Raw genomic sequence first — 25,485 nt, 5'->3', positions numbered from 1 at the left:
TGTTCCACTAAAACTGCAATGAATGACACATAAAATAACTGGTCTCTCCCTCGGGTGGCTGTGTTAACTGTTTCTTTGGTGGCCCCTGCCTTTGGCCTTGAGCTGCTTGTCAGGATGAGGGATAGTGCAGACACCGTGAAGAGCTGCGAGTGACATGGACTTTAAATTTCAGGCCGTGGGAACACCAGGAGCCTGTTCTGTGCCTGGCGTCTTCTCTGTGGTGTCTGGGGAAATATTTTAGACATAAAAAGCACCTCTTGTGTATAATAAAGAGCCAATATGGACAAGTGGATAAAGAGACGTGACAGTTTCAGCCATGTAGACAGGCCTGTCTGGGGAAGAAAGACAAAACAAAATGTCCCCCTGGGCCTTCTGAGGACTGTGTGGCCTTTGACCTGAGTCATCATCTCACTCATCTCAATTTAACAGAGTAAGTTTAGATGAACATTGATGTGACCTGACAGTTTACAAGTTCCACTGACAATTATAACATGTTTAATTGTGTGTTTTTCTTGTTAGTGAGTTTTCATCTGGCACAATTTCACAAACCTCTCAATTACAGTGACAGATCCTGTCAGAGAGCCTCCTCTGGGCCTAGAACATCAAATGACGCTGCTATTTTCAAACTGCCAAAGAATGATGTTCAACATGCAGTGGAACAGACAAGTGTTCTTGAGACACGTCAATAATTTTATTAGGATGGGTGAGGTCAACTTTGTAGAAAACTCTATAGCAAACTAAATGCTAAATTAAAGCAATACCAAAAAGCAATTAGGAGTGAAACACTGAATGAGTGTGTTAACTGATAAGAGACCCTGTCTTGTTCATGAAGCAGGTTGGTTTGTGAACTTTCCCTTTGATCAATGGAGGAAGTCAATGTGATTGATTTTGTTGTTACGGAGGTGTATTGCTATTTTTGTCTCTGTGGGTGAATTGAGATGATTGCATCAGTCTGTGTTTTTTCAGTCCTCTCATCTGTTAGTGACGTAGGTTCTCCTCTATCACTACTAGGAATACATGACTAATTCTGAATAGGTAAACTAATCTCTATGAGATTTCCCTGGTAGTCTTGTTCCTTATAAATAGTGTTTTCTTCACATAAGGGATTGAAGAGGGAAGCTGTCTGAGGGTTGTGGGTTTGTTGGAGAAAGGGGTGGAGGGATGGATGCGGTGATGGGATGTGAGCTCAGTGAGTTTTGAAGACGGGCTATGAGAGCAGAGCTAAGCCGATCGTGGGGAATCAAATCGTGCCTCATAGCCAGGCGGAAAGTGGCAGAGGAACAAGGGGAGGATTTTAAACCCCTTTACTCACCCCTCTCTGGATGGTTATTTATAGCAGGTTTTACAGCACTGAATAGTTCAAAAGCCATTTTTACTGTGCCCCTGGCACATGGAACTGGCAAATAAGATTTGGCTTTCATCCCTGATGCTTTTGCTTAAGACGAGAGTACATGATGCCGAACCCTGATTTAAATAAACTTTTTGGGTAAAAAATTTGAATATCAATACAAGATTTCACCGAAGGTTTGAGTGACATACTTGTGATTTAAGTTGGTAATCTTCCCTATCTAATGATAAAAAATAGACTACAAACACATACAGTGCAATCGGAAAGTACTTAGACCCGTTGACTTTTTCCAGATTTTGTTTCGCTACAGACTTATTCTAAAATTGATTAAATAAAATAAAATCCTCATCAATCTACACACAATAATCCATAATGACAAAGCAAAAACAGGTTTTTAGACATTTTTGCAAATGTATTAAAATTACAAAACAGAAATACCTTATTTATTCAGGCCCTTTGCTATTAGACTCGAAGTTGAGCTCAGGTGCATCCTGTTTCCATTGATCAACCTTGAGATGTTTCTACAACTTGATTGGAATCCACCTGTGGTAAATTAAATTGATTGGACCTGATTTGGAAAGGCACACACCTGTCTATATAAGGTCCAATGGTTGACAGTGCATGTCAGAGCAAAACCAAGCCATGGGGTCGAAATGAATTTTCCAGTAGAGCTCCAAGACAAGACTATGTCGAGGCACAGATCTGGGGAAGGGTAGCAAAAAATATCTGCGGCATTGAAGTGGCCTCCATCATTCATAAATGAAGAAGTTAGGAACCACCAAGCTTCTTCCTAGAGGTAGCCGCCCGGCCAAACTGAGCAAACGGGGTAGAAGAGCCTTGGTCAGGGAGGTGACCAAAAACCCGAGGGTCACTCTGACAGAGCTCCAGAGTTCCTCTGTGGAGATCGGAGAACCTTCCAGAAGGGCAACAATCTTTGCAGCACCCCAACAATCAGGCCGTTATGATAGAGTGGCCAGACGGAAGCCACTCCTCAGTAAAAGGCACATGACAGCCCGCTTGGAGTTTGCCACAAGGCACCTAAAGAACTCTCAGGCCATGAGAAACAAGTTTCTCTGGTCTGATGAAACCAAGATTGAACTCTTTGGCCTGAATGCCAAGCGTCACATCTGGAGGAAACCTGGCACCATCCCTATGGTGAAGCTGTGCAGTGATGCTTCTACTAAGAATGGGAGAAACTCTCCAAATACAGGTGTGACAAGCTTGTAGCGTCATACCCAAGAAAACTTGAGGCTGTAATCTCTGACAAACGTTCTTTAACAAAGTACTGAGTAAAGGTTCTGAATACTTACGTAAATGTAATATTTCAGGTTTTAAGTCATGCAGTATGAAGGAAGTTAGAGGCAGTTTTGCTAGCCAATGACTGGAAGTCTACAGGACCAGCTAGTCTTGGGTAACGCTTGCTAGCATTGGCTTGCCAAACTACCTCTAACTTCCTTTATACTGCACTCAGAGCCATAAAAACAGTATCCACAAGTTCATCTGACTCTGGGTAAGTAGAAACTGCTTAATATCACAGTAACCCCCCCAGCCCCCCATCTCAATCTCTACTGATTGGCCTGGGGCCATCCTTTCACTTAACCAGACCCATAACCTGTCACTGGACACCAGCGTATGCTATTCATCACAGCCACAGCCCATAAAACAAATACAGTGCCTTGCGAAAGTATTCGGCCCCTTGAACTTTGCGACCTTTTGCCACATTTCAGGCTTCAAACATAAAGATATAAAACTGTATTTTTTTGTGAAGAATCAACAACAAGTGGGACACAATCATGAAGTGGAACGACATTTATTGGATATTTCAAACTTTTTTAACAAATCAAAAACTGAAAAATTGGGCGTGCAAAATTATTCAGCCCCCTTAAGTTAATACTTTGTAGCGCCACCTTTTGCTGCGATTACAGCTGTAAGTCGCTTGGGGTATGTCTCTATCAGTTTTGCACATCGAGAGACTGAAATTTTTTTCCCATTCCTCCTTGCAAAACAGCTCGAGCTCAGTGAGGTTGGATGGAGAGCATTTGTGAACAGCAGTTTTCAGTTCTTTCCACAGATTCTCGATTGGATTCAGGTCTGGACTTTGACTTGGCCATTCTAACACCTGGATATGTTTATTTTTGAACCATTCCATTGTAGATTTTGCTTTATGTTTTGGATCATTGTCTTGTTGGAAGACAAATCTCTGTCCCAGTCTCAGGTCTTTTGCAGACTCCATCAGGTTTTCTTCCAGAATGGTCCTGTATTTGGCTCCATCCATCTTCCCATCAATTTTAACCATCTTCCCTGTCCCTGCTGAAGAAAAGCAGGCCCAAACCATGATGCTGCCACCACCATGTTTGACAGTGGGGATGGTGTGTTCAGCTGTGTTGCTTTTACGCCAAACATAACGTCTTGCATTGTTGCCAAAAAGTTCAATTTTGGTTTCATCTGACCAGAGCACCTTCTTCCACATGTTTGGTGTGTCTCCCAGGTGGCTTGTGGCAAACTTTAAACAACACTTTTTATGGATATCTTTAAGAAATGGCTTTCTTCTTGCCACTCTTCCATAAAGGCCAGATTTGTGCAATATACGACTGATTGTTGTCCTATGGACAGAGTCTCCCACCTCAGCTGTAGATCTCTGCAGTTCATCCAGAGTGATCATGGGCCTCTTGGCTTCATCTCTGATCAGTCTTCTCCTTGTATGAGCTGAAAGTTTAGAGGGACGGCCAGGTCTTGGTAGATTTGCAGTGGTCTGATACTCCTTCCATTTCAATATTATCGCTTGCACAGTGCTCCTTGGGATGTTTAAAGCTTGGGAAATCTTTTTGTATCCAAATCCGGCTTTAAACTTCTTCACAACAGTATCTCGGACCTGCCTGGTGTGTTCCTTGTTCTTCATGATGCTCTCTGCGCTTTTAACGGACCTCTGAGACTATCACAGTGCAGGTGCATTTATACGGAGACTTGATTACACACAGGTGGATTGTATTTATCATCATTAGTCATTTAGGTCAACATTGGATCATTCAGAGATCCTCACTGAACTTCTGGAGAGAGTTTGCTGCACTGAAAGTAAAGGGGCTGAATAATTTTGCACGCCCAATTTTTCAGTTTTTGATTTGTTTAAAAAGTTTGAAATATCCAATAAAGGTCGTTCCACTTCATGATTGTGTCCCACTTGTTGTTGATTCTTCACAAACAAATACAGTTTTATATCTTTATGTTTGAAGCCTGAAATGTGGCAAAAGGTCGCAAAGTTCAAGGGGCCGAATACTTTCGCAAGGCACTGTAGATGTAGCATGAAATGGTGCCTTGTTTTTGTGAACTTAAAGACTGTCATATAGAAGTGTCTGGAAAAATAAACCCCACAATAAGACACCAGAGGAAAGGGTCACCCTCTACTGGCCTTCTAAAACCACATCCAGAATCTGATCTCTCATCCAAGGACTGACCAAATCTAACTCATCCCAACAGCAGTGGGATGCAAGGTGGTATGGCTGCTAGTTTGTTGTTGTGTATCTTCTCAAGTATTAATTGACATGTTTTTCTGTTAGATTTTCTCCCGATTGTTGATTGAAGTGTGCAGATGTCACCCTAATTTCCCATTATGCTGTTTGCTGAGTGCAGTATGTTTACCTAGCCTTATCTTCAGGGGTCATTGAATTATAGAGTGGTTTTACAATAGGTCGTCTTAATAATTAGGTTAAGAGTAATGGTTTTGACTGAATCACAGTTTCCTCTGGCCTCTGTGGTATCAAACGCTGAATAAAATGCAAAGGGGCTGAATAATTTTGTGGCCTGACAGATGCCACAAGTCATGACCTACCATGTCTTCATGGAAGATCTATTTTTATTGCAAATGCCACGAATCCGTGCCACATATTGAATGTTGATAGCGTAAAGGCTGAATCAATCTGAGCATTTTAAAGTCAATGAAAGTGAGCTGGAGTGAGCTGGCTGGAACTCATGTGGAGAGCTGACTTGCCTCTGCTTGCGTAAGAGCCTGGAACAATTATACCTCTCTGTCTGTGTGGCATATGCTCCCGCCAAGTGGATATGAATGAACTCCTTGGGTGCCGCTTGAAGTGCGCTTCCCATTTGGCTCAGTTTAATAGATTTTTCCAGATTGTAAATTGAAAACCAAACTAACCCAGGCTGATGTGTATTTGTGTGGATATTTTGTGATTTGTTTAGCACGCTGCTCTTGCTGCCGAACAATGATTCTGAACATAACATTAAATGTTGATTGGCCCAGGCAGGAGCTATGACATATTAACCAAACCAAAATGTTATCCTCCAAATACAGATGCACAGTTGTCACTTTATTGAATTCAATTTATTTGGGTAACAGACATATACAACTAAATGTACAATGTGAACCACGAGGACATAACTTAAAAGGATATGAATTAAAACGGTTGTTTCCAAAGTGGTCCTCAATGGTAAAAATCAATAACACATATAATGATTAAAAGGCAAGTCAAAATTACAAACAACCATAAATACATAAATTTTCATTGACATCCTATGAAGTGTCATTATTCACGGCACTTTTCCCTAACTTTAATAATCTACCATATTAATTTCACAATTCGACCTTAAAAAAATTATCTAAGGATTGCACATCACATCAATCATTTAAATAAATACACCTGACCAGCACTAGGAGGCACAAGCGGCACTGGAGTGGTGTCTCTTACTTAGACAACCTTGTCCAAAAGAAAACATTTGCCTGCTTTTTAAAGCGATTTCAAATTTTTCCAAGGGGAGACTATTCCATAGACAAATACCTGTATAAAAAAACATGCTCCTCACGGTACTGTTTATCCTTGGGATTTTACAAGACATAACACTACCTCTGGTATTGTAACTGGGATGGTAATAGACCATATCAATGTGGTTTTTCATATAACTTGGGGCACAATCATTTAAGATGTCGAACATATGATTAAGTTTAAGTTGGTCCACTGGACTCCAAAGGCAACAAGCTCACCTCCCGGAACTCCTGTACTCTTACAGTTGAAGTCAAAAGTTTATATACACTTAGGTTGGAGTCATTAAAACTAGTTTTTCAACCACTCCACAAATTTCTTGTTAACAAACTATAGTTTTCGCAAGTCAGTTTGGACATCTACTTTGTGCATGACACATGTAATTGTCCAACAATTGTTTACAGATTATTTCACTTATAATTCACTGTATCATAATTCCAGTGGATCAGAAGTTTACATACACTAAGTTGACTGTGCCTTTAAACAGCTTGGAAAATTCCAGAAAATTATGTCATGGCTTTTGAAGCTTCTGATAGGCTAATTTACCTCATTTGAGTCAATTGGAGGTGTACCTGTGGATGTATTTCAAGGCCTACCTTCAAACTCAGTGCCTCTTTGCTTGACATCATCGGAAAATCAAAAGAAATCAGACAAGACCTCAACAAATGTTTGGAGATCTCCACAACTCTGGTTCATCCTTGGGAGCAATTTCCAAACGCCTGAAGGCACCACGTTCATCTGAACAAACAATAGTACGCAAGTATAAACACCATGGGACCACACAGCCGGCATACTGCTCAGGAAGGAGACGTGTTTGGTCTCCTAGAGATGAACGTACCTTGGTGCGAAAAGTGCAAATCAATCCCAGAACAACAGCGAAGGACCTTGTGAAGATGCTGGAGGAAATAGGAACAAAGAATCTATATCCACAGTAAAACGAGTCCTATATCGACATAACCTGAAAGGCCACTCAGCAAGGAAGAAGCCACTGCTCCAAAACCGCCATAAAAAAGCCAGGCTATGGTTTGCAACTGCACATAGGGACAAAGATCCAACTTTTTGGAGAAATGTCCTCTGGTCTGAGGAAACAAAAATAGAACGTTTGGCCATAATGACCATTGTTATGTTTGGATGAAAATGGGGGAGGCTTGCAAGCCGAAGAAACACCATCCCAACCGTGAATCACGGGGGTGGCAGCATCATGTTGTGGGCGTGCTTTGCTGCAGGAGGGACTGGTGCAAGTTATGTGGATATATTGAAGCAACCTCTCAAGACATCAGTCAGGAAGTTAAAGCTTGGTCGCAAATGGGTCTTCCAAATGGACAATGACCCAAAGCATACTTCCAAAGTTGGGGCAAAATGGCTTAAGGACAACAAAGTCAAGGTTTTGGAGTGGCCATCACAAAGCCCTGACCTCAACCCTATAGAAAATTTATGGGCAGAACTGAAAAAGCATGTGCGAGCAAGGAGGCCTACAAACCTGACTCAGTTACACCCGCTCTGTCAGGAAGAATGGGCCAAAATTCACCCAACTTATTATGGGAAGCTTGTGGAAGGCTATCCTAAACGTTTGACCCAAGTTAAACAATTTAAAGGCAATGCTACCAAATACTAATTGAGTGCATGTAAACTTCTGACCCACTGGGAATGTGATGAAAGAAAGAAAAGCTGAAATAAATCATTCTCTACTATTATTCTGAAATTTCACATTCTTAAAATAAAGTAGTGATCTTAACTGACCTAAGACAGGGTATTTTTACTAGGATTAAATGTCAAGAATTGTGAAAAAGTAAGTTTAAATGTATTTGGCTAAGGTGTATGTAAACTTCAGACTTCAACTGTATGTGGGACATAGGGGGAAATTCAGCATATACCTGATAACATTATTGACCTGCATTCTCTTTTTCAGCTGTTTTGATAGCCCAATATACCAAGCAGAGCAGGCATAATAAAAATGACACTGAATCAAGGTTGAGACAAGCAGTTTATATAAACATTTGTTCAAAATTTCACAAATAATTTTAGCAGCAATCAGGTCACCAGAAAGGGATTGATCTAGGGATACACAAAGATAAGTTACAATCTCTTTGCCTGCACAGTTTACCTTTATCTTGTCAGCCCCAAGCAAACTAAGTTTTGTTCCAAACTAAATTGATTCTGTTTTCCCCAAATGTAGCAACAATTTGTCGTCAGTCAACCAATCTCTAACAGAATGCAATTTCTTACCCAGGGTCTCTTCTATGTAAGCCATATCCTTCCCTGATACCAGTAAGGCTGAGTCATCAGCATAAAGAAGGTGTTTGCACTTTACTATATCTGCGAAATGTCATGGCAATTTCAATATTTATATTGTGTGTGTTTGGGGGGGTATTCGCTTATCAAGAAATCCCCTTAGTGTACAAAACAGTAGGAACACCTGCTATTTCCATGACAGACCAGGTGAATCCAGGGGAAACTATGATCCCTTATTGATGTCACTTGTTAAATCCAGTCAGTGTACATGAATGGAAGGAGACAGGATAAAATATGTTTAAGCCTTGAGACATGGATTGTATATGTGCCATTCAGAACTTAAATGGACAAGACAAAATATTTAAGTGCCTTTGAACGGGGTAAGGTAGTAGGTGCCAGGCACACCGGTTTGTGTGTTTCAAGAACTGCCACGCTGCTGGGTTTTTCCACGCTCAACAGTTTACCATGTGTATGAAGAACGGTCCACCACCGAAGGACATCCAGTCAACTTTACACAACTGTGGGAAGCATTGGAGTGAACATGGGCCAGCATCCCTGTGGAACACTTTCGACACCTTGTAGAGTCCATGCCCCGATGAATTGAGGCTGTTCTGAGGGCAATAGGGGGTGCCACTCAATATTAGACTCAGTGTAGATACCATATAGGGTCTGAAAAATGTCCAGAGGGTACATACTGTTGACCTCAATATGGTAAAGTCATGAGATGATAATCCAGTCCTACTTTTAGAAGTTCAAAGCACAATTTATTTCACGACATAATAATAACATATTATGTTGCAAACCTAATTCACTTCTCAACATAATATGTTCAACATAACATTAAAAGAAGAAAAGCTCATGCAAAGGAGAGTATTCATGAAAATATTGATTTGTGGGCTTTGGCAAAAGAGGTGTCACTGCACAATTAACATAGCAACAGGAGTTTGGCTCCTATTATGTGCCTGCTGCGCCTGATGCACACAAACAACACTGTTTGTTTACAAGGCCTTGGTAACTTCAGATTTCTTGATACATGGCAGTGACTTTTTTAACCTGTGGTGTATTATATATTATGCCTTTTGCAAGTGTTTGTCGGAAATATTATTCACATATGTCACAAACTAAAGAAACTTTAACGCATAGCTGTATATAGGCTATACTAGTAGAAATTGGCGTATGGTTAATTTAAACTGAAAACGTGACACCTTATCTGCGCACTGTTCCCCTGGGTATAGAAGTGCGTCACAAACAAATATCCACAATCAAGCTAATCTCAGAGCTTCAGGGATCATCATTGGATGATCCTCCTTTTATCATTCAGAACCCATCTCCTCAAAGAGATTAATTCAAAAATAAGCCAGTGAGAACATGTTTTAAACTCAAAGGGGCGGTCTCCACACACATATTAAGCCTAGTAATGGACTAAGAAGCACTTTTAATGGCGAATATCCATGGAACAAGCATTTTAGTCTAGGACTAGGCTTAATCTGTGTCCGGCAAACCAGCCCTAAATTCTGAAATTCCAAATTCTGTACAAAATGTAGCAACTTACTGTCCATGGTGGGCTATTTACTGAAGAACCTCTGAAAATATAACTTTCTAGACCATCAGATTACGTTTTGTTAATTTTAATAAAAATTAGCAATCAGATATAATAAAATATTAAACTGCCCATGGCTGTACTCTGTGCACCAGCAAAGACCACAAGAGCAAAAATAATTCTGAAGGGCATTTGCTGAGACAGTTTGGACAGCGTAATGGGCTTCTTACGTAGGTTATTAATTCTCTTACGTATATAAGGAGATCAATGCTCAAGGCGGAGCAATTCAATATCAATAGGAATACAAACACTGAAGAGCAAACAAAAGGAGGCAAAACGGCAGGGATTGGTCAATTGAGTTGAAATAGGAAACAACTTCGCGCGCTCGTAAAGCACTTCTCCAGATCAGGACCATGGAGAGCTCTAAACTGTGGACGAGAGCGGTCGTTTGTACAGCGCTGCTGTCCATCCTATGTGGTGCTGAAACGAGCGACTCAGAAATGGAAGTGGATTTGGAAACGAGAAACATTCACGACTTCTATCCACAAAATCCGAATCTAACGAACGAAAAACGTCTTGTAAGTCTAGCTATATTGTCTGTAAACTGTATGCATGAATGCTTATGTCCGCGGGTAGCTTTTTGAACTGACATTCGACTAATTCGAAAGATAAAGAGTAGGCTAAATTATGCTATATACAAAATAGAAATCACATTGTTTTTGAGAACGTGAATGGTGTTTCAGGTTTGTTGGTGAAAATGTGAATATTGACTCAAGGAATTGTAGTAATGCTGCACAATGACAAGACAGCACTTCAAGCTCTGACAGTTATGTATTTTAATTGTGTATTTCCTACTGTTTCCATAGCTTGGAGCTCTACATGAAGTTCTAAAAAAACTGCAGACCAAAAGAATTAATCCATGGGAAAAGAAATTTGGACAAGTTCCCACTGTAAGATTTTACACTCTTTCTCTGTTCAGAGAAGGTATTACTTTTTTTATTTTTAAATGACGAATAATTACCAAATGCAGAATGACAAGGTTTATTTTATTATGGTCCAGTGTCCTTAATGTAAGTTGTCTTAACTAGGCTATTGGAAGTTCTTCAAACATGTCATCGGATTATTTAATAAATGCGTGGTGTTTCGAAACGATTTAGAGGATGATATTGTAACCTACAGTATCCTCATTGTTTTCATTTAACAATTTGACATTAATCATTTTCAGTGCGACGTGGGGGAGCATTGCGCAGTGAGGAAAGGTGCTCGAATCGGCAAAATGTGCGACTGTCCACGGGGAGCTTTCTGCAACTTCTTTCTGTTGAAGTGCTTGTGAATGGAGGTTTATTGGATTCAATCCCCTATCATTGTGTTATTTAAAAGAAACATATGTCATTATTTTTATGAATATTTTTCAAATACAGGCGGACTATAATTGTCAATGTTATGGTGGGACCACCAATTAGATAATGGTACATCCTATCGTTTGCTGGAGTTAGATTAAACATTTGTGTCACCTAAGTGTTACTGAGCTCTCTATATTGTGCAATAAAGTGTGTCACAACTTATTTCGTAATCATTATTTTTGGTCTCGGAATTCACTTTTTCTAGTTCAATATTTGTGCAATAGAATGTATTAATAAATTAAGCCTCTTATTAAAAGGTTCATTAGGATTAGTAAATGTGTTCATATGCTGTTCTCATGATACAAAGATCCTATTGAGAATTTCAACAACTGTACCTCAAAACCACACAAACCTCAATTTCATGACACGTTTCCATTCACAGTAATAATAAAAACGTACATGTTAGAGGTGATGAATTAGGGAAATTAAGGCGTATTAAAGCAGTCTTCAGCCTGGGTGCAAGCTGGAGAACTAATTTAGTAAAAATTAGTCAGGATCACAAACTTGGTTGGATCTAAAACTGTACTTCAATTACATACTTTAATTATAGTCATGTTTTTCCATAAGCTATATTACAAATGTAACTTGCTCCAAACATTTATGTCATTCCATCTTCACATAAGTAGGAAAACAAAATATAAAGATGCCATTTGATCTCAGAGGGAACTGACAGTTTCAAATTTGACTGAATTGGTCAAATTTGAAAAGGGAATGTTCGTTCTAATAGACTCAATCAACACTCAAGATCTATAAAATGTTAAGTCATGTAAATCGCACACCGGACTCACAATGGTGCTGTAGTTATGAGTGTGTGATACTAGAATTATAGTGCATTCAGAAAGTTTTCAAAAACCTTTGTTTTCCACATTTCATTGCGTTATAGCCTTATTCTAAAATGTATTAAATATTGAATTTGTTTCATCCATCTACACACAATACCCCATAATACCATAATACCAAAAACAGGTTTTTAGAAATTGGCACATTTATAAGAAATAAAAAAACAGAAATACCTTATTTACATAAGTATTCAGACCCTTTGCTATGAGACTTGAAATTGAGCTCAGGTGCATCCTGTTTTCATTGATCGTCCTTGATGTTTCTACAACTTGATTGGAGTCCAACTGTGGTAAATTCAATTGATTGGAAGTGATTTGGAAAGGCACACACATGTCTATATAAGGTCCCACAGTTGACAGTGTATGTCAGAGCAAAAACCAAGCCGTGGGGTCGAAGGAATTGTCCGTAGAGCTCCGAGACAGGATTGTGTCAAGGCACAGTGAAGTGTACCAAAACATTTCTGCAGCATTGAAGGTCCAAGAACACAGTGACCTCAATCGTTCTTAAATGGAATAAGTTTGGAACCACAACCCTTCCAAGAGCTGACCACCTGGCCAAATTGAGCAATCAGGGGAGAAAGGCTTTGGTCAGGGAGGTGAACAAGAACCCGATAGTCATTTACAGAGCTCCAGAGTTCCTGTGGACTGAAAGACTAGTCAGGATCGAGGTACAGAGGACAGTACAGAGATCCTTGATGAAAAACTGTTCCAGAGCGTTCAGGACCTGATTGGGGCGAAGGTTCACCTTCCAACAGGACAATGACCCTAAGCCCACAGCCAAGACAACACAGCAGTCCAGGGTTCCCACACCGTCTTAAACATCAAATTCAAGGACTTTTCAAGTTGAAGAGCTAAGTAACTCCTCGTTTATTTCATTAGCACCAGCTTAACACAAAACATGTCGCAGAGCAAAAATATGACCTTGTTTTTCCATGAACATGACCAAATAAATAGGCAAATAAAAAACACATGGGCATAAATAGTTTTGCAACAAAAGATTAGACGAAAATCCAAATAAATAAAACATTTCCCCAACCATTATGTTCTGGGGTTGTTGGCCTTTTTGGTTAATTTGCTTTTCTTTATTTTATCGCTTACTCATTGAGTAGTGTTGTGCCCTTTCCCAAACTGTTAAAACAGTGCCCAACCCTTGCTTTTTGTTGCTATGCCCCTTCATTTGCTTTTCAGGTCATTCAATTTTTAATTGAGTAGTGTTTCTATTTCAGCTGCTTGTGCTCTTTTATCTTTACCACCCTTTCTCAGGCTATTGGACTTGGCAATAAGAGTGAGGTTGCCTGTGCTCTCCTCTTTGAGTGCAAATTTGTCTGCTGAGGTCTCGAGAGCATTTATGTCATCTGTCAGTCTTCTTTTCTTCCCTTTAAGTTAATCTATTTAATCTATAAGGTCTTTTCTCTTTCTGTTTGTTTGCTCATCCATTCTTCTGTCTCTGTTCTTCTTGATGTGTCACATACTCTGCCTTGCAGATGCCACTGACATAAGCGGCGGTCTGTCAATGCACACATTATGTATGCCACCCACAGCTCTTATGTGGTCAACTAAACATCTCTGTGCTACATATGAATCTTCTTTCAAGTTCTCCACTTCAATCTGCCGATTGATGGAGAATCCGCGCTCTACTGAGGCTTGCCTGTGTGACAGTAAGAGGAGTTGGCGGCAAAGTCTCCATAAATTTGAGCTCTTTGTCCTATGACAAACTCATGTAAAAATATGTCCAAGCTGTCTTGGACAGGATCAAAGTTTACAAACTCATTGATGGGCCTGGACAACGTCATCAATAAAATGTGAGTATTGTCGAATGATGTCATCACAATCTTCTTCCTTCACCCGATGACTATTTACAAGGTAGGTCAGGGCCTTCTTCAATTTTTCTGTACACAGCATCTTTCCATTTGTGCCTGCCATTTCCCTGCGGACAAGTCTCTCACAATTCTTTCAGTAACCAAGCCCAAGTCGACATGTGAGGAGTCAATGTGATTGGATGACTGTCTCACCTCGACATCAATACGTTTTTGAGGGGTCTTCGCTTCTTTCATGAGGTCTGGCTTAATTCATCTGTTCATCAAGCTCTTAAGCACCTTGAACAAGTCTGCAGAGAGAAATGGCACCATAGGCTTATCGGTCTGGTAGCGTGTGAGGAATGGTGTCACTTCTTTGCTCACTGACAAGATGAAATTCAGTTTTGCTGTCATGAGAGGTTCCTTACCGTCTCCTGAATCACCTCAAAGGACTTTGTGCCTGGATTTGGACCGCTCTTCTCTACAGCCTTCACATATGTTGCCATATGGGGTAAAAACTCTAAAGCTCTTTCAAGCAAGGACGCATTTTCAACCCACCGTGTCTTGCAAAACTTAAGTGGCATTGGGGGATCTGATGAACCAATGATGTTAAAGCAGTCCTCCCTGCGGGCTGGAGTATCCTTCAGAAGTTGGTACATAGCATGCAGTACACTGTCAACTTTCCACTCTCTCTTCCACTCCCTTCTGAAATGCTCCATGTACAATATGGAGACCGCAACTGCCAATGTCTATAAGGTGTACATCAAAATCTAGGCGGGACTTCTCAACCTTTGAGTAAAATGACCAATTTACATTTGGTCCATCCATGGAGATCTGAACCATGTTTTTCTTTGGTAGATCTTCGGTGCTCTTCTCATAGACAGCTTTAAGGTCCAACGCTATCACATGTCCCACAAATTTAGAATCATAAAATCTCATCACAACTTTATCCTCATCCCATAAACGGACATGAAAGTCACACTGTTTTGACTGTGTTTTTCCGTTAAGGCTCTCATCAAAGAGAAGTACATAGTTCTCCTCCCCAGCAGACAGTTTTTTAGATAAGTGCTTGAAATGAGGAGCCAAGCCATGTGTGCACAAATAGCTGGACTTTGTTGCCGCACACGTTGAGGTCTTGGCTATTGCACTGTCTGGGAACATCTCTGAGAACAGCACACCTAAGGAGTAAAACATTTATTTGTATTTTTTATCAAACACTTATTTCTGTTTCTAGCCTGTGTGTGAATGTGTGTTACAGGGAGAATATGAAATATGAAAACAAACATGTTCCTAAAAATAATGTAATGTTACAGGTAACAGTTTATAAACCATGCCACTTACCCGTGCGTTCACTAGAGTGGAAAGAGTAGACACTCGATCATATTCAGACACCACAATGTGTCCTCTTTGGGAACGCCAGTTAAAACGGACTGTCTTGAGGTGGTAGTAGTTGTAGAAGATTGTCTAGGTGGTGATGTAGATGACTTCGCCACATAGTTCAATTGATTGGGAGCTGTAAGAAAATAAGTATCAAAGTCTGATGAATGACTAGCTAGCTGGCTAACGTTAACATTAGTCATTAAACGTTGTCACCAACAACTCTAGTGAACGTCCTTTACGTTAAGTTAAACTTTCAGCTAACATTAGACAACTGTCATTTATTTCAAATGCTCACTGTCCAGCTCTGCTTGCCGCAAGTTGGCTAACGTAACGTTAACTTAGCTAACATTAGCTAGCTAGCACGATAGGTGTGATTTTGGGAGAATTTATAGACTTCTTAGATGATAACGTTTGCTAAAAACATAGCAAACGTTAATTTGACCGAACAATTATGTAACGTTAAAAGTGAATTTACCCAACCACGAAGAGACAGAATAATCTAGCTAACTAATTAACGTTAGTAACTAAGCATGGTTGTTGTATTCCTTTCTACATGTTACCAGGGGTAGGACATAACCGCTTTTAACTTGAGTGCCGTGATGTGACGCTCCAGCATGGCCCGTCGCAGCTGCTTCGCCCATGGCGTTAACTTTTGATTTGCTGCAGGCTCTGCATCGGAACATATGGATGTCCCGCGGATCTTTAACAAGCCAGTCTTTGTAAATGTCTTTGGGAAGGCCACGAGTCCAGGAATAGACATTTTCCAGGCATAGCTTAAGGTTCGCTTAACGTTAGATTTCTCACTTGCCGCTGTTTAACCTGCGTCATTCAACTTCAAATCACTCATGCACGTGACCGTCGCACTTTCTCAGGGCAGGTGGCCGGTGAAACAAGGACACACAAAAGGCACACAGACAGCGGAACGTAACCTATTACTAACGTTAAAAAAAAGTGTTTAATAACTGCAATTTCTATTCTTGCACAAGATGTATAAATTCAAGCACTTTCAATGTCCCATGTCTATTTTCAAAAACTTAAAAGCCTTGATTTTCTCTCAAATTCACAAACTTCGAAGGACCCGTGGGAACCCTAGACAAGTGTCAATGTCCTTGCGTGGCCCAGCCAGAGTCCGAACTTTACCTGATCGAACAACTCTCAAGATCTGCAAATAGCTCTGCAGCGAAGCTCCCCATCCAACCTGACAGAGCTTGCGAGAATCTGCAGAGGTATGGGAGAAACTCCCAATACAGATGCGCCAAGCTTGTAGCTTCATACCAAAGACTTGAGGCTGTAATCACTGCCAAAGGCACTTCAACAAAGTACTGAGTAAAGGGTCTTAATACTTATGTAAACGTGATATTTTAATAAATTTGCAAACACTTAAAAACATGTTTTTGCTTTGTCATTATGGGGTTATTGCGTGTAGAATGAAGAGGGGAAAAAAACAATTGAATCCGCTTTAGAATAATGTAACAAAATGTGGAAAAAGTTGTGGGGTCTGAATACTTTCCGAATGCTCTATAGTATAGGAACTAAACTTTATTGCACAAAGCCTTAAATTACAGTTCAATTGAGTCAAGGACATGAGGACCAAGTGCTTATCCAATTTTCCATCAACCTAGCATACGCAATTAAGAATCACTCATACGGATCTACTTGTTCTAAACAGCAAGACCACTCGGAGACTCATTGCTTTTTTTTGTACATTTTGTATTTATTAAGAGATATATTACAAATGCCTAGACTCCTCTGGGTGTCTTGAAGTTCATTCCGACAGTTGGCTGGGTGACCTGCAGGTTGGACAGACTGCCGAAGTCCTGGAGGAAAGAGAAAGATTAACTTCAATTTCACCATCAAGTAACCACCAGAATACACCACAAGTTCATGCTAACGATGTAAACCACCAAGCCTTGTCTCATTCCCCGTCAGTAGTATCACCCTGAAGTTAAGATTGAGGAGGATGTTGAATACAGGGTTTGACAGGAACCGGTATGCCAACAAAACACAGGAAAAATTTTCAAAGTCACTGTTCCTGTACTTTCAATGACTATGGCAAGTCATGCCATAGTCACCTTCGATACAGGGTTTAAGCCATGGTGTTATCTTAAGGCTAATCATACTTTTGTGTATGTGGACACCCCTTCAAATGAGTTGATTTGGCCATTTCAGCCACAACCTTTGCTGACTGGTATATAAAATTGAGTACACCGCCATTAAATCTCCATAGACAAACATTAGCAGTAGAATGGCCTTACTGAACCGAGCTCAGTGACTTTCAACGTGGCACCATCATTGGATGCCACCTTTCCAACAAGTCAGTTTGTCAAATTTCTGCCCTACTAGAGCTGCCCCTGTAAACTAAGTGCTGTTTTTGTGAAGTGGAAACGTCTAAGAGCGACAACAGCTCGGTTGCGAAGTGGTAGGCCACACAAGCTCACAGAACAGGACTGCCGAGTGCTGAAGCTTATTAAAAAAAAAATATATATATATATATATATATATATATATTTTCAATCTCCTGTCCTCGGTTGCAACACTCACTACAGAGTTCCAAACTGCCTCGAAGCAACATCAGCACAAGAACTGTTCGTTGGGAGCTTCATGAAATGGCTTTCCATGGCCGAGCAGCCACACACAAGCCTAAAATCACTATGCACAATGCCAAGCATCGGCTTGAGTGGTGTAAAGCTCGCCGCCAATTTGACTCTGGGGCAGTGGGAAAGCGTACTCTGGAGTGATGAATCATGCTTCACCATCTGGCAGTCCAACAGACAAATCTGTGTTTGGCGGATGCCAGGAGAAGGCTAACTGTCCGAATGCATTGTGCCAACTGTAAAGTTTAGTGGAGGAGGAATAATGGTCTGGGGCTGTTTTTCATGGTTCGGGCTAGACCCCTTAATTCCAGTGAAGGGAAATCTTAACGCTACAGCAAACAAAGACATCCTAGACGATCCTGTGCTTCGAACTTTGTGGCAACCGTTTGGTGAAGGCCCTTTTCTGTTTCAGCATGACAATGCCACTGTGCACAAAGCGAGTTCCATACACAAGCAGGTGTCCACATACATTCGATCAGGTAGGGTTTATTCATCATGAAGACACCAAACGTAACTGCCTGCGAGGGACTTACCAGTAGTTTGAGCATCTCCTTGGTGTCAGGGTCCACCTCTATGATCTCCTGGTCAAGAGCAGAAACCTGGAAACAGAAAAGTTAGTGGTAATGCATCATATCAACACTGTCCAAACACATTAGTAATAGTGTGCATAGTAAACTGGCAACAGTTAAATACATCAATTCAACAGAGCGCACAGCAGTTACTGGCTGCCTGGGGCAATGTTTACAGGCCTGGCAACTTTTTAGAGTACCAGACACGAGTGGCAATTTGGGGTTCTCTTTCCCCCTGCACGCTCGTGCGCGCTGTTTATGAGTCTGATTGCAACTATAAAATTGTACCAAATCAAGTCTATATAAGGTTGGAATACTTTCTTGACCGCATTCCATTCACACATTTGTAAAAGTCACTAACAAGTTCTAATTAGAAACAACACACCAAGGGCCTTTATTCTTGGTGGGTTTTTTTTATTAATTAAAATGCACAAATGTATTAAAACATGTACAAATATCTTACCCACAATACATTTTTTTTTAAAACTGATATGACAAATGTTTGAAGCAGAGCATGAGTATCAATTAAACATGTTATTCATAAAAAAATGAAAAAGCTATGATAGGAAACAGTGGGTGAGAACAAATCTTCGGGAGACCTTCAAATGTTCAGGAAATTATTTCCTCGGCACATTTGCCTGGTAGCTGAGGGAGGCTCCGTACTGGGTTTTGTTCTTGGAAACAAGACGGAATATTCGTTCGCAGTCTGCACTCAGACTCCATTTAATGCCAAGATGTTTATATTGATTTTTTTATTATACTTCTGTAATGCTTTGTGATGTGGCTCCTAATTACAGTTACAATCATTCAGGTTGCGTGATCCGTCAAACACAACTAATGGGACGCTGAATTAAATGTATATCACACTCGCACAAATGCGACCAGTTATTTTTCGTATTTGCATTTAATTTCTTTCACTAGAAATGCGAGTGAACACTTTAGAGCCCAATGAATGTCGATCTTACGTTCGCTTGAAACAATTAGTTTACCTTTCCACAACACACATAGTGAAAGGGATTTATCCATGCTTTTACGTACAGCTGACAGTTGGCAAACTCAGCATCACAACATACAGGAGGGGCAGACACGGGGTAGCTACGTTGAATAATGATGTATTAATCTCCATGTCTGTTGCCAACTCCGTCCGTGTGTGTTGCAGCTCCAGAATCGGGATGTTAAATCCACTGAGTAAATATTTCATTAAATAAAAAAAATAAAATCAGGCCCTATTAATTTCTGCGTAATTTTAACTCGGATCTTGTACCTGGACAGAGAATTGCGAAGTTGGAACGCAAAATGCGTGCATGTTGGCAGTCTGGGTTTACGATGTTACCACATTGTTTGAAAGATACAGGGTTTGACAGGAACCAGTATTCCAACAAACACGGGAAAAGCTTTCAAGATCACTATTCCTGTACTATCAATGACTATGGCAACAGTCATGCCATAGTCACTTTCGATACAGGGCAAATGAGAATTTGACTTGACTCAAAAGTTATTTCCACATCCCAACTATACACTAAAGATAACCAATGGCAGCAAATAAAGGAGATAAATGATGACCCAAAGCAGTTTATGGATGCATCTTTCCGTGCCTAGGCAAAGCAGGAACATGCATAGTAGAGGTCGAACGATTAAATCGGAATGGCCGATTTCAAGTTTTCCTGTATTTTTGGGCACCGATTTTGCCGATTCTATTTTTCCCTAGGCAAGTCAGTTAAGAACACATTCTTATTTTCAATGACGGCCTAGGAACGGTGGGTTAACTGCCTTGTTCAGGGGCAGAACGACAGATTTTCACCTTGTCAGCTCGGGGGATCCAATCTTGCAACCTTACAGTTAACTAGTCCAACGCTCTAACCACCTGCCTCTCGTTGCACTCCACGAGGAGCCTGCCTGTTACGCGAATGCAGTAGAAGCCAAGGTAAGTTGCTAGCTAGCATTGAACTTCTCATTAAAAAAATCAATCATAATCACTAGTTATAACTACACATGGTTGATGATACTCGTTTATCTAGCGTGTCCTGCGGTGCATATAATCGATGTGGTGCGTATCGTTGCTCCAATGTGTACCTAACCATAAACACCAATGACCTTCTTAAAATCATTACACAGAAGCATATATTTTTTAAACATGCATATTTAGCTAAAAGAACTCCAGGTTAGCAGGCAATATTAACCAGGTGAAATTGTGTAATTTCTCTTGCGTTCATTGCACGCAGAGTCAGGGTATATGCAACAGTTTGGGATGCCTGGCTCATTGCGAACTAATTTGCCAGAATTTTACATAATTATGACATACATTGAAGGGTGTGTAACAAGAATATTTAGACTTAGGGATGCCACCCGTTAGATAAAATACCGAACGGTTCCGTATTTCACTGAAATAAATGTTTTGTTTTCGAAATGATAGTTGCCGGATTCAACCATATTAATGACCAAAGGCTTGTATTTTTGTGTGTTATTATGTTCTAATCAAGTCTATGATTTGATAGAGCAGCCTGCCTGAGCGATAATAGGCAGCAGCAGGCTCGTAAGCATTCATTCAAACAGCACTTTCGTGCGTTTTGCCAGCAGCTCTTTGCAAGCACAGCGCTGTTTATGACTTCAAGCCTATCAGCCTAATGGCTGGTGTAACCGATGTGAAATGGCTAGCTAGTTAGCTGGGTGTGCGCTAATAACATTTCAAACGTCACTCGCTCTGAAACTTAGTCATTCCCCTTGCTCTGCAAGGGCTGTGGCTTTTGTGGAGCGATGGGTAACGCTGCTTTGAGTGTGGCTGTTGTCGATGTGTTCCTGGTTCGAGCCCAGGTAGGGGCGAGGAGAGGGACGGAAGCCATACTTTTACACTGGCAATACTATAGTGCCTATAAGAACATCCAATAGTCAAAGGTATATGAAATATAAATGGTATAGAGAGAAAAAGTCCTATAAATACTATAGTAACCACAACCTAAAACCGCTTACCTTGGAACATTGAAGTCTCATGTTAAAAGGAACCACCAACTTTCATATGTTCTGAGCAAGGAACTCAAACTTCAGCGCTTTTTTTTTTTTTTACATGGCACATATTGCACTTTTACTTCCAACAGTTTTTGCATTATTTAAACCAAATTGAACATGTCTCATTATTTATTTGAGGCTAAATTGATTTTTTGATGTATTAAATTAAGTTAAAATAAGTGTTTATTCAGTATTGTTGTAATTGTCATTATTACAAATAAATAAATAAAAAATACAAATTGGCCGATTAATCGGTGCCAGCAAGTATAGATGCACTGTGCTCCGATGCTCAAAAGTGTGGGTGGGGACACTTACCTCTGGGACGTAGTTGTCCCTCCTCTCCCTCTCCTCCTCCTGCAGCTTGATGGAGATGCCTCTGACGGGACCCCTCTGGATGCGCTTCATCAGATGGGTCACATACCTAAGAGCACAAACCAGAATTCAGTTAATTCACGCACAACATCACAATTGTAACAGCATTAGATCAGACCATGGGTTCAAACAAAAATATTTATGCTAGATCACTGAAAACTAGTTTAACATGAGAATTAGGTTTCACTCAAGTTTAGGTTGTTGCGGACGAGAAAGATGTTTGAAAGACAGGGTTTGACAGGAAAAGGTATTCCAACAAACACAGTAAAATATTTCCGTCACAATTCCCGTAACATCAATGACTATGGCAACAGTTGTGCCATAGTCACTTTCGATACAGGTTTTTATGTGGCAAACTAGCAATAATCAGCTAGGTCAGGGATATGATATAATCAATAACTCCCTCCAAGCCATGCTATTAGAAGTAGTGTTTTGAAATCCAACCTGTGCAGCATAGTACATGTCATATGAAACATCTTTCTCTAAGGAGGACCTGAGCCCTAGGACCATGCCTCAGGACTACCTGGCCTGATGACTCCTTGCTGGCCCCAGTCCACCTGGCCGTGCTGCTGCTCCAGTTTCAACTGTTCTGCCTGCGGCTATGGAACCCTGACCTGTTCACCGGACGTGCTACCTGTCCCAGACCTGCTGTTTCCAACTCTCTAGAGACAGCAGGAGCGGTAAAGATACTCTGAATGATCGGCTATGAAAAGCCAACTGACATTTACTCCTGAGGTGCTGACCTGTTGCACCCTCTACAACCACTGTGATTATTATTATTTGACCCTGCTGGTCATCTATGAACATTTGAACATCTTGGCCATGTTTTGTTATAATATCCACCCGGCACAGCCAGAAGAGGTCCCTCTAGGATCTGGCCTTTTTAGCGAGTTTTTCCTAGCCACTGTGCTTCTACACCTGTATTGCTTGCTGTTTGGGGGCTTAGGCTGGGTTTCTGTACAGCATTTTGTGATACCAGCTGATGTAAGGCTTTATAAATCAATTTGATTCATGAAATTAATAAAAATATTCAGCATTGAAAAAAAGCAAAGGAGCCAATTAGCTGACACCGACATCCCAAAATGGCTGCTGTGGTTTCTGCTACCTACCATGAGGATGAAAAGGGCAGTTTCCAGAAAAACGAGCAGCCATTTCATCTTCTCAGTATAACAGTTGGAATAACGGGACAATTCAGAGTACAACGCATTTCTCATCCATGATCGCGGTACGTTTTCCGAGCCATATCTCGTGCTGGCTCCGTGGTGACTTCATTTAAGAAAATTGCCTGTCTGACCCTGATCTGCTGGCTACACCAAAAACTAGACCCAGGAGTTAAGACACGGGTGACTTCCAAATTGAGAACGAAGAAAATATTACCACGGTTGGTTGAACGTTGCTGTTCAGCGTTGTCTACGCAACATCTGCTGCTTGACCTCAGACAAGCTTTATATATGTTGCTGAGGTTCGAGTCAGCTTGACTATTAGAGACAATAAAGCTGAAGAAACCAGACTCACCCAGCGATCTTGTTGCGGAGCTTCTTGCTGGGGATGATAGCGATCTCTTCGCACACCCTCTTGTTGGTGTGGAAGTCATTTCCCAGCCGGGTGTAGTACTTCTCAATGATGACCCGGGCGGCTTTTTTCACCGTCTTGGTCCTGACTCGTCCCTGTGGAACAAAGGAGTTGTGCAAATGACTAGGTTATCCTGATCTCCTGAACGTTCAGAATGGGATTACATTTAATGAATTTAAAATATCTGAGAGAACCAGGGTTCGGTAGGGACTTAGGACCCATCGAACACGGGAAAGACCCTCAATTCACGTTCTGTACTATCAATGACCTGGCCACTTTCGATACAGGGTTCAACGTAAATTACATTTCAAAAGCGGTTGACATTTTAGGAGGTATAAGTACGCCAACGGCTGGCATGACCAGGCAAACTACATTTGGATCTAACATACAAGGTTGTACCTAATACTAACGAGCTAGCAACTTTGCGCAGACTGGCTACCTAGCCAACTACCTACTTGCTAGTAAATGGATTTCACGATTAACTACACCGGTGAGTAAGTCAGAAACAATGGGTACCCTACATTGGGAAAACAGACCACCTATGGTTAATTAGCTAGTAGGATGATTCCGCAATCAGCTAGTTAGCTACGCTAATCAGTACCACGGTACAAAATGTATTTCTTACAAACAGTTGAAACCAACGTGCAAAACCACTAACCACATAGCGGAAAATGTGTACAATATTAAAGTCATGACCAGTTCTCTACTGATTGTAATCAAATAAAGACATGGAAAACGTGGTTGTTCATGTGCAGCCAAATGCTAGCATAATGCTTCTTCCGTTAGCATCTCGGAGAACCCTCGTCATATTGTTCAAAAAAATCTGCCAGGAAGGGCATCCTAACGCAATATGTCACTGCGATTGTGTAATATATACAACATTTCACTATTCTAGAGATAAATACCATTTTGGATACTAAAAAACTGAGGATTACGATAGATTTAGAGGGGTTGTAAATGTTGAAGTACCCACCATGTTGAATCGGGCTGGTAGAAGAGGACTATACAAGCGCTTCAGCGGAAGTATAATAAGAGGGCACGCGGATGTGGGAAACCAAAGGGAAAAGGGTGCCACCCCCTAGTGGTAGAAGAATTCGCAAAAATATACAACCAGACTTGCAGTTCATTACAGCTATATTACTGTACATTTGGTTTCCCCAGTTGAGTGAAATTATTGCGCGTAAGTGCGGCAGTTAGTCTAGCGGTTAAGAGCGTTGGCCAAGTAACCGAAAAGCCGCTGGTTCTATCCCCGAGCTGACTAGGGGGAAAAAATGTCGATGTGCTCTTCACGTTTTTATTTGTATTTTATTTAACCTTTATTTAACTAGGCAAGTCAGTTAAGAACAAATTCTTATTTACTATGACGGTTATCACACAACGCAATGCTACAGATGTCTCGAGTTTTGATTGACATGATGACTGCAGGAATGTCCAACAGAGCTGTTACCTGAGTATTTAATGTTAATTCCTCTACCATAAGCCTCCAACAAAATTGTAGAGAATTTGGCAGCAGTACATGCAACTGGCCGCACAACAGCAGACCACGTGTCGCCACGACAGCCCAGGACCTCCACATCCGGACAACCCCCTCTCCCTCAATGTGATCAAGACAAAGGAGATGATTGTGGACTACAGGAAAAGGAGGGCCGAGCACGCCCCCATTCTCATCGACGGGGCTGTAGTGGAGCAGGTTGAGAGCTTGGTGTCCACATCACCAACAAACTAACATTGTCCAAACACACCAAGACAGTCGTGAAGAGGGCACGACAAAACCTATTCCCCCTCAGGAGACTGAAAAGATTTAGCAATGGTCCTCAGATCCTCAAAAGGTTTTACAGCTGCACCATCGAGAGCATCCTGACGGGTTGCATCACTGCCTGGTATGGCAACTGCTCGGCCTCCGACCGCAAGGCACTACAGAGGTTAGTGCGTATGGCCCAGTGCATCACAGGGGCCAAGCATAGTCACTTCAATAACTCTACCTGCATGTACATATTACCTGCGCACACTGACATTGACTCTGTGCCGTTACCCCCTGTATATAGCCCCGCTATTGTTAATTACT

General features: G+C 41.0%; 2 protein-coding genes, 1 long non-coding RNA gene and 2 other non-coding genes across 5 annotated transcripts; 1 reads left to right on the top strand and 4 right to left on the bottom strand.

Annotated features, from left to right (window-relative positions):
• Positions 1-10,299: 10,299 nt before the first annotated feature.
• On the top strand, positions 10,300-11,337 carry LOC139382396 (cocaine- and amphetamine-regulated transcript 2). The gene is made up of 3 exons (XM_071126410.1): positions 10,300-10,470; positions 10,759-10,842; positions 11,118-11,337. Exons 1-3 carry the CDS (start codon positions 10,306-10,308, stop codon positions 11,223-11,225), a joined length of 357 nt encoding a protein of 118 aa, XP_070982511.1. The 5' UTR covers positions 10,300-10,305; the 3' UTR covers positions 11,226-11,337.
• Positions 11,338-13,541: 2,204 nt separating this feature from the next.
• LOC139373502 (uncharacterized) lies at positions 13,542-15,443 on the bottom strand. Its single transcript, XR_011627580.1, has 2 exons — positions 15,272-15,443; positions 13,542-15,108 (listed from the first exon to the last, which is right to left on the bottom strand). It is a non-coding gene; the product is annotated as an uncharacterized lncRNA (long non-coding RNA).
• Positions 15,444-17,003: 1,560 nt separating this feature from the next.
• Positions 17,004-24,429, bottom strand: LOC139373494 (small ribosomal subunit protein eS17). The gene is made up of 5 exons (XM_071114080.1): positions 24,394-24,429; positions 23,364-23,515; positions 21,792-21,897; positions 18,438-18,503; positions 17,004-17,127 (listed from the first exon to the last, which is right to left on the bottom strand). Exons 1-5 carry the CDS (start codon positions 24,394-24,396, stop codon positions 17,050-17,052), a joined length of 405 nt encoding a protein of 134 aa, XP_070970181.1. The 5' UTR covers positions 24,397-24,429; the 3' UTR covers positions 17,004-17,049.
• On the bottom strand, positions 19,812-19,940 carry LOC139383559 (small nucleolar RNA SNORA71). Its single transcript, XR_011628745.1, has one exon. It is a non-coding gene; the product is annotated as a small nucleolar RNA SNORA71 (small nucleolar RNA).
• LOC139383564 (small nucleolar RNA SNORA71) lies at positions 22,066-22,190 on the bottom strand. Its single transcript, XR_011628748.1, has one exon. It is a non-coding gene; the product is annotated as a small nucleolar RNA SNORA71 (small nucleolar RNA).
• Positions 24,430-25,485: the final 1,056 nt, after the last annotated feature.

This window comes from Oncorhynchus clarkii, chromosome 2, assembly GCF_045791955.1.
Source record: "Oncorhynchus clarkii lewisi isolate Uvic-CL-2024 chromosome 2, UVic_Ocla_1.0, whole genome shotgun sequence".
Lineage (NCBI taxonomy): Eukaryota > Metazoa > Chordata > Actinopteri > Salmoniformes > Salmonidae > Oncorhynchus > Oncorhynchus clarkii.
This window is presented reverse-complemented; position numbering and strand designations above follow the sequence as displayed.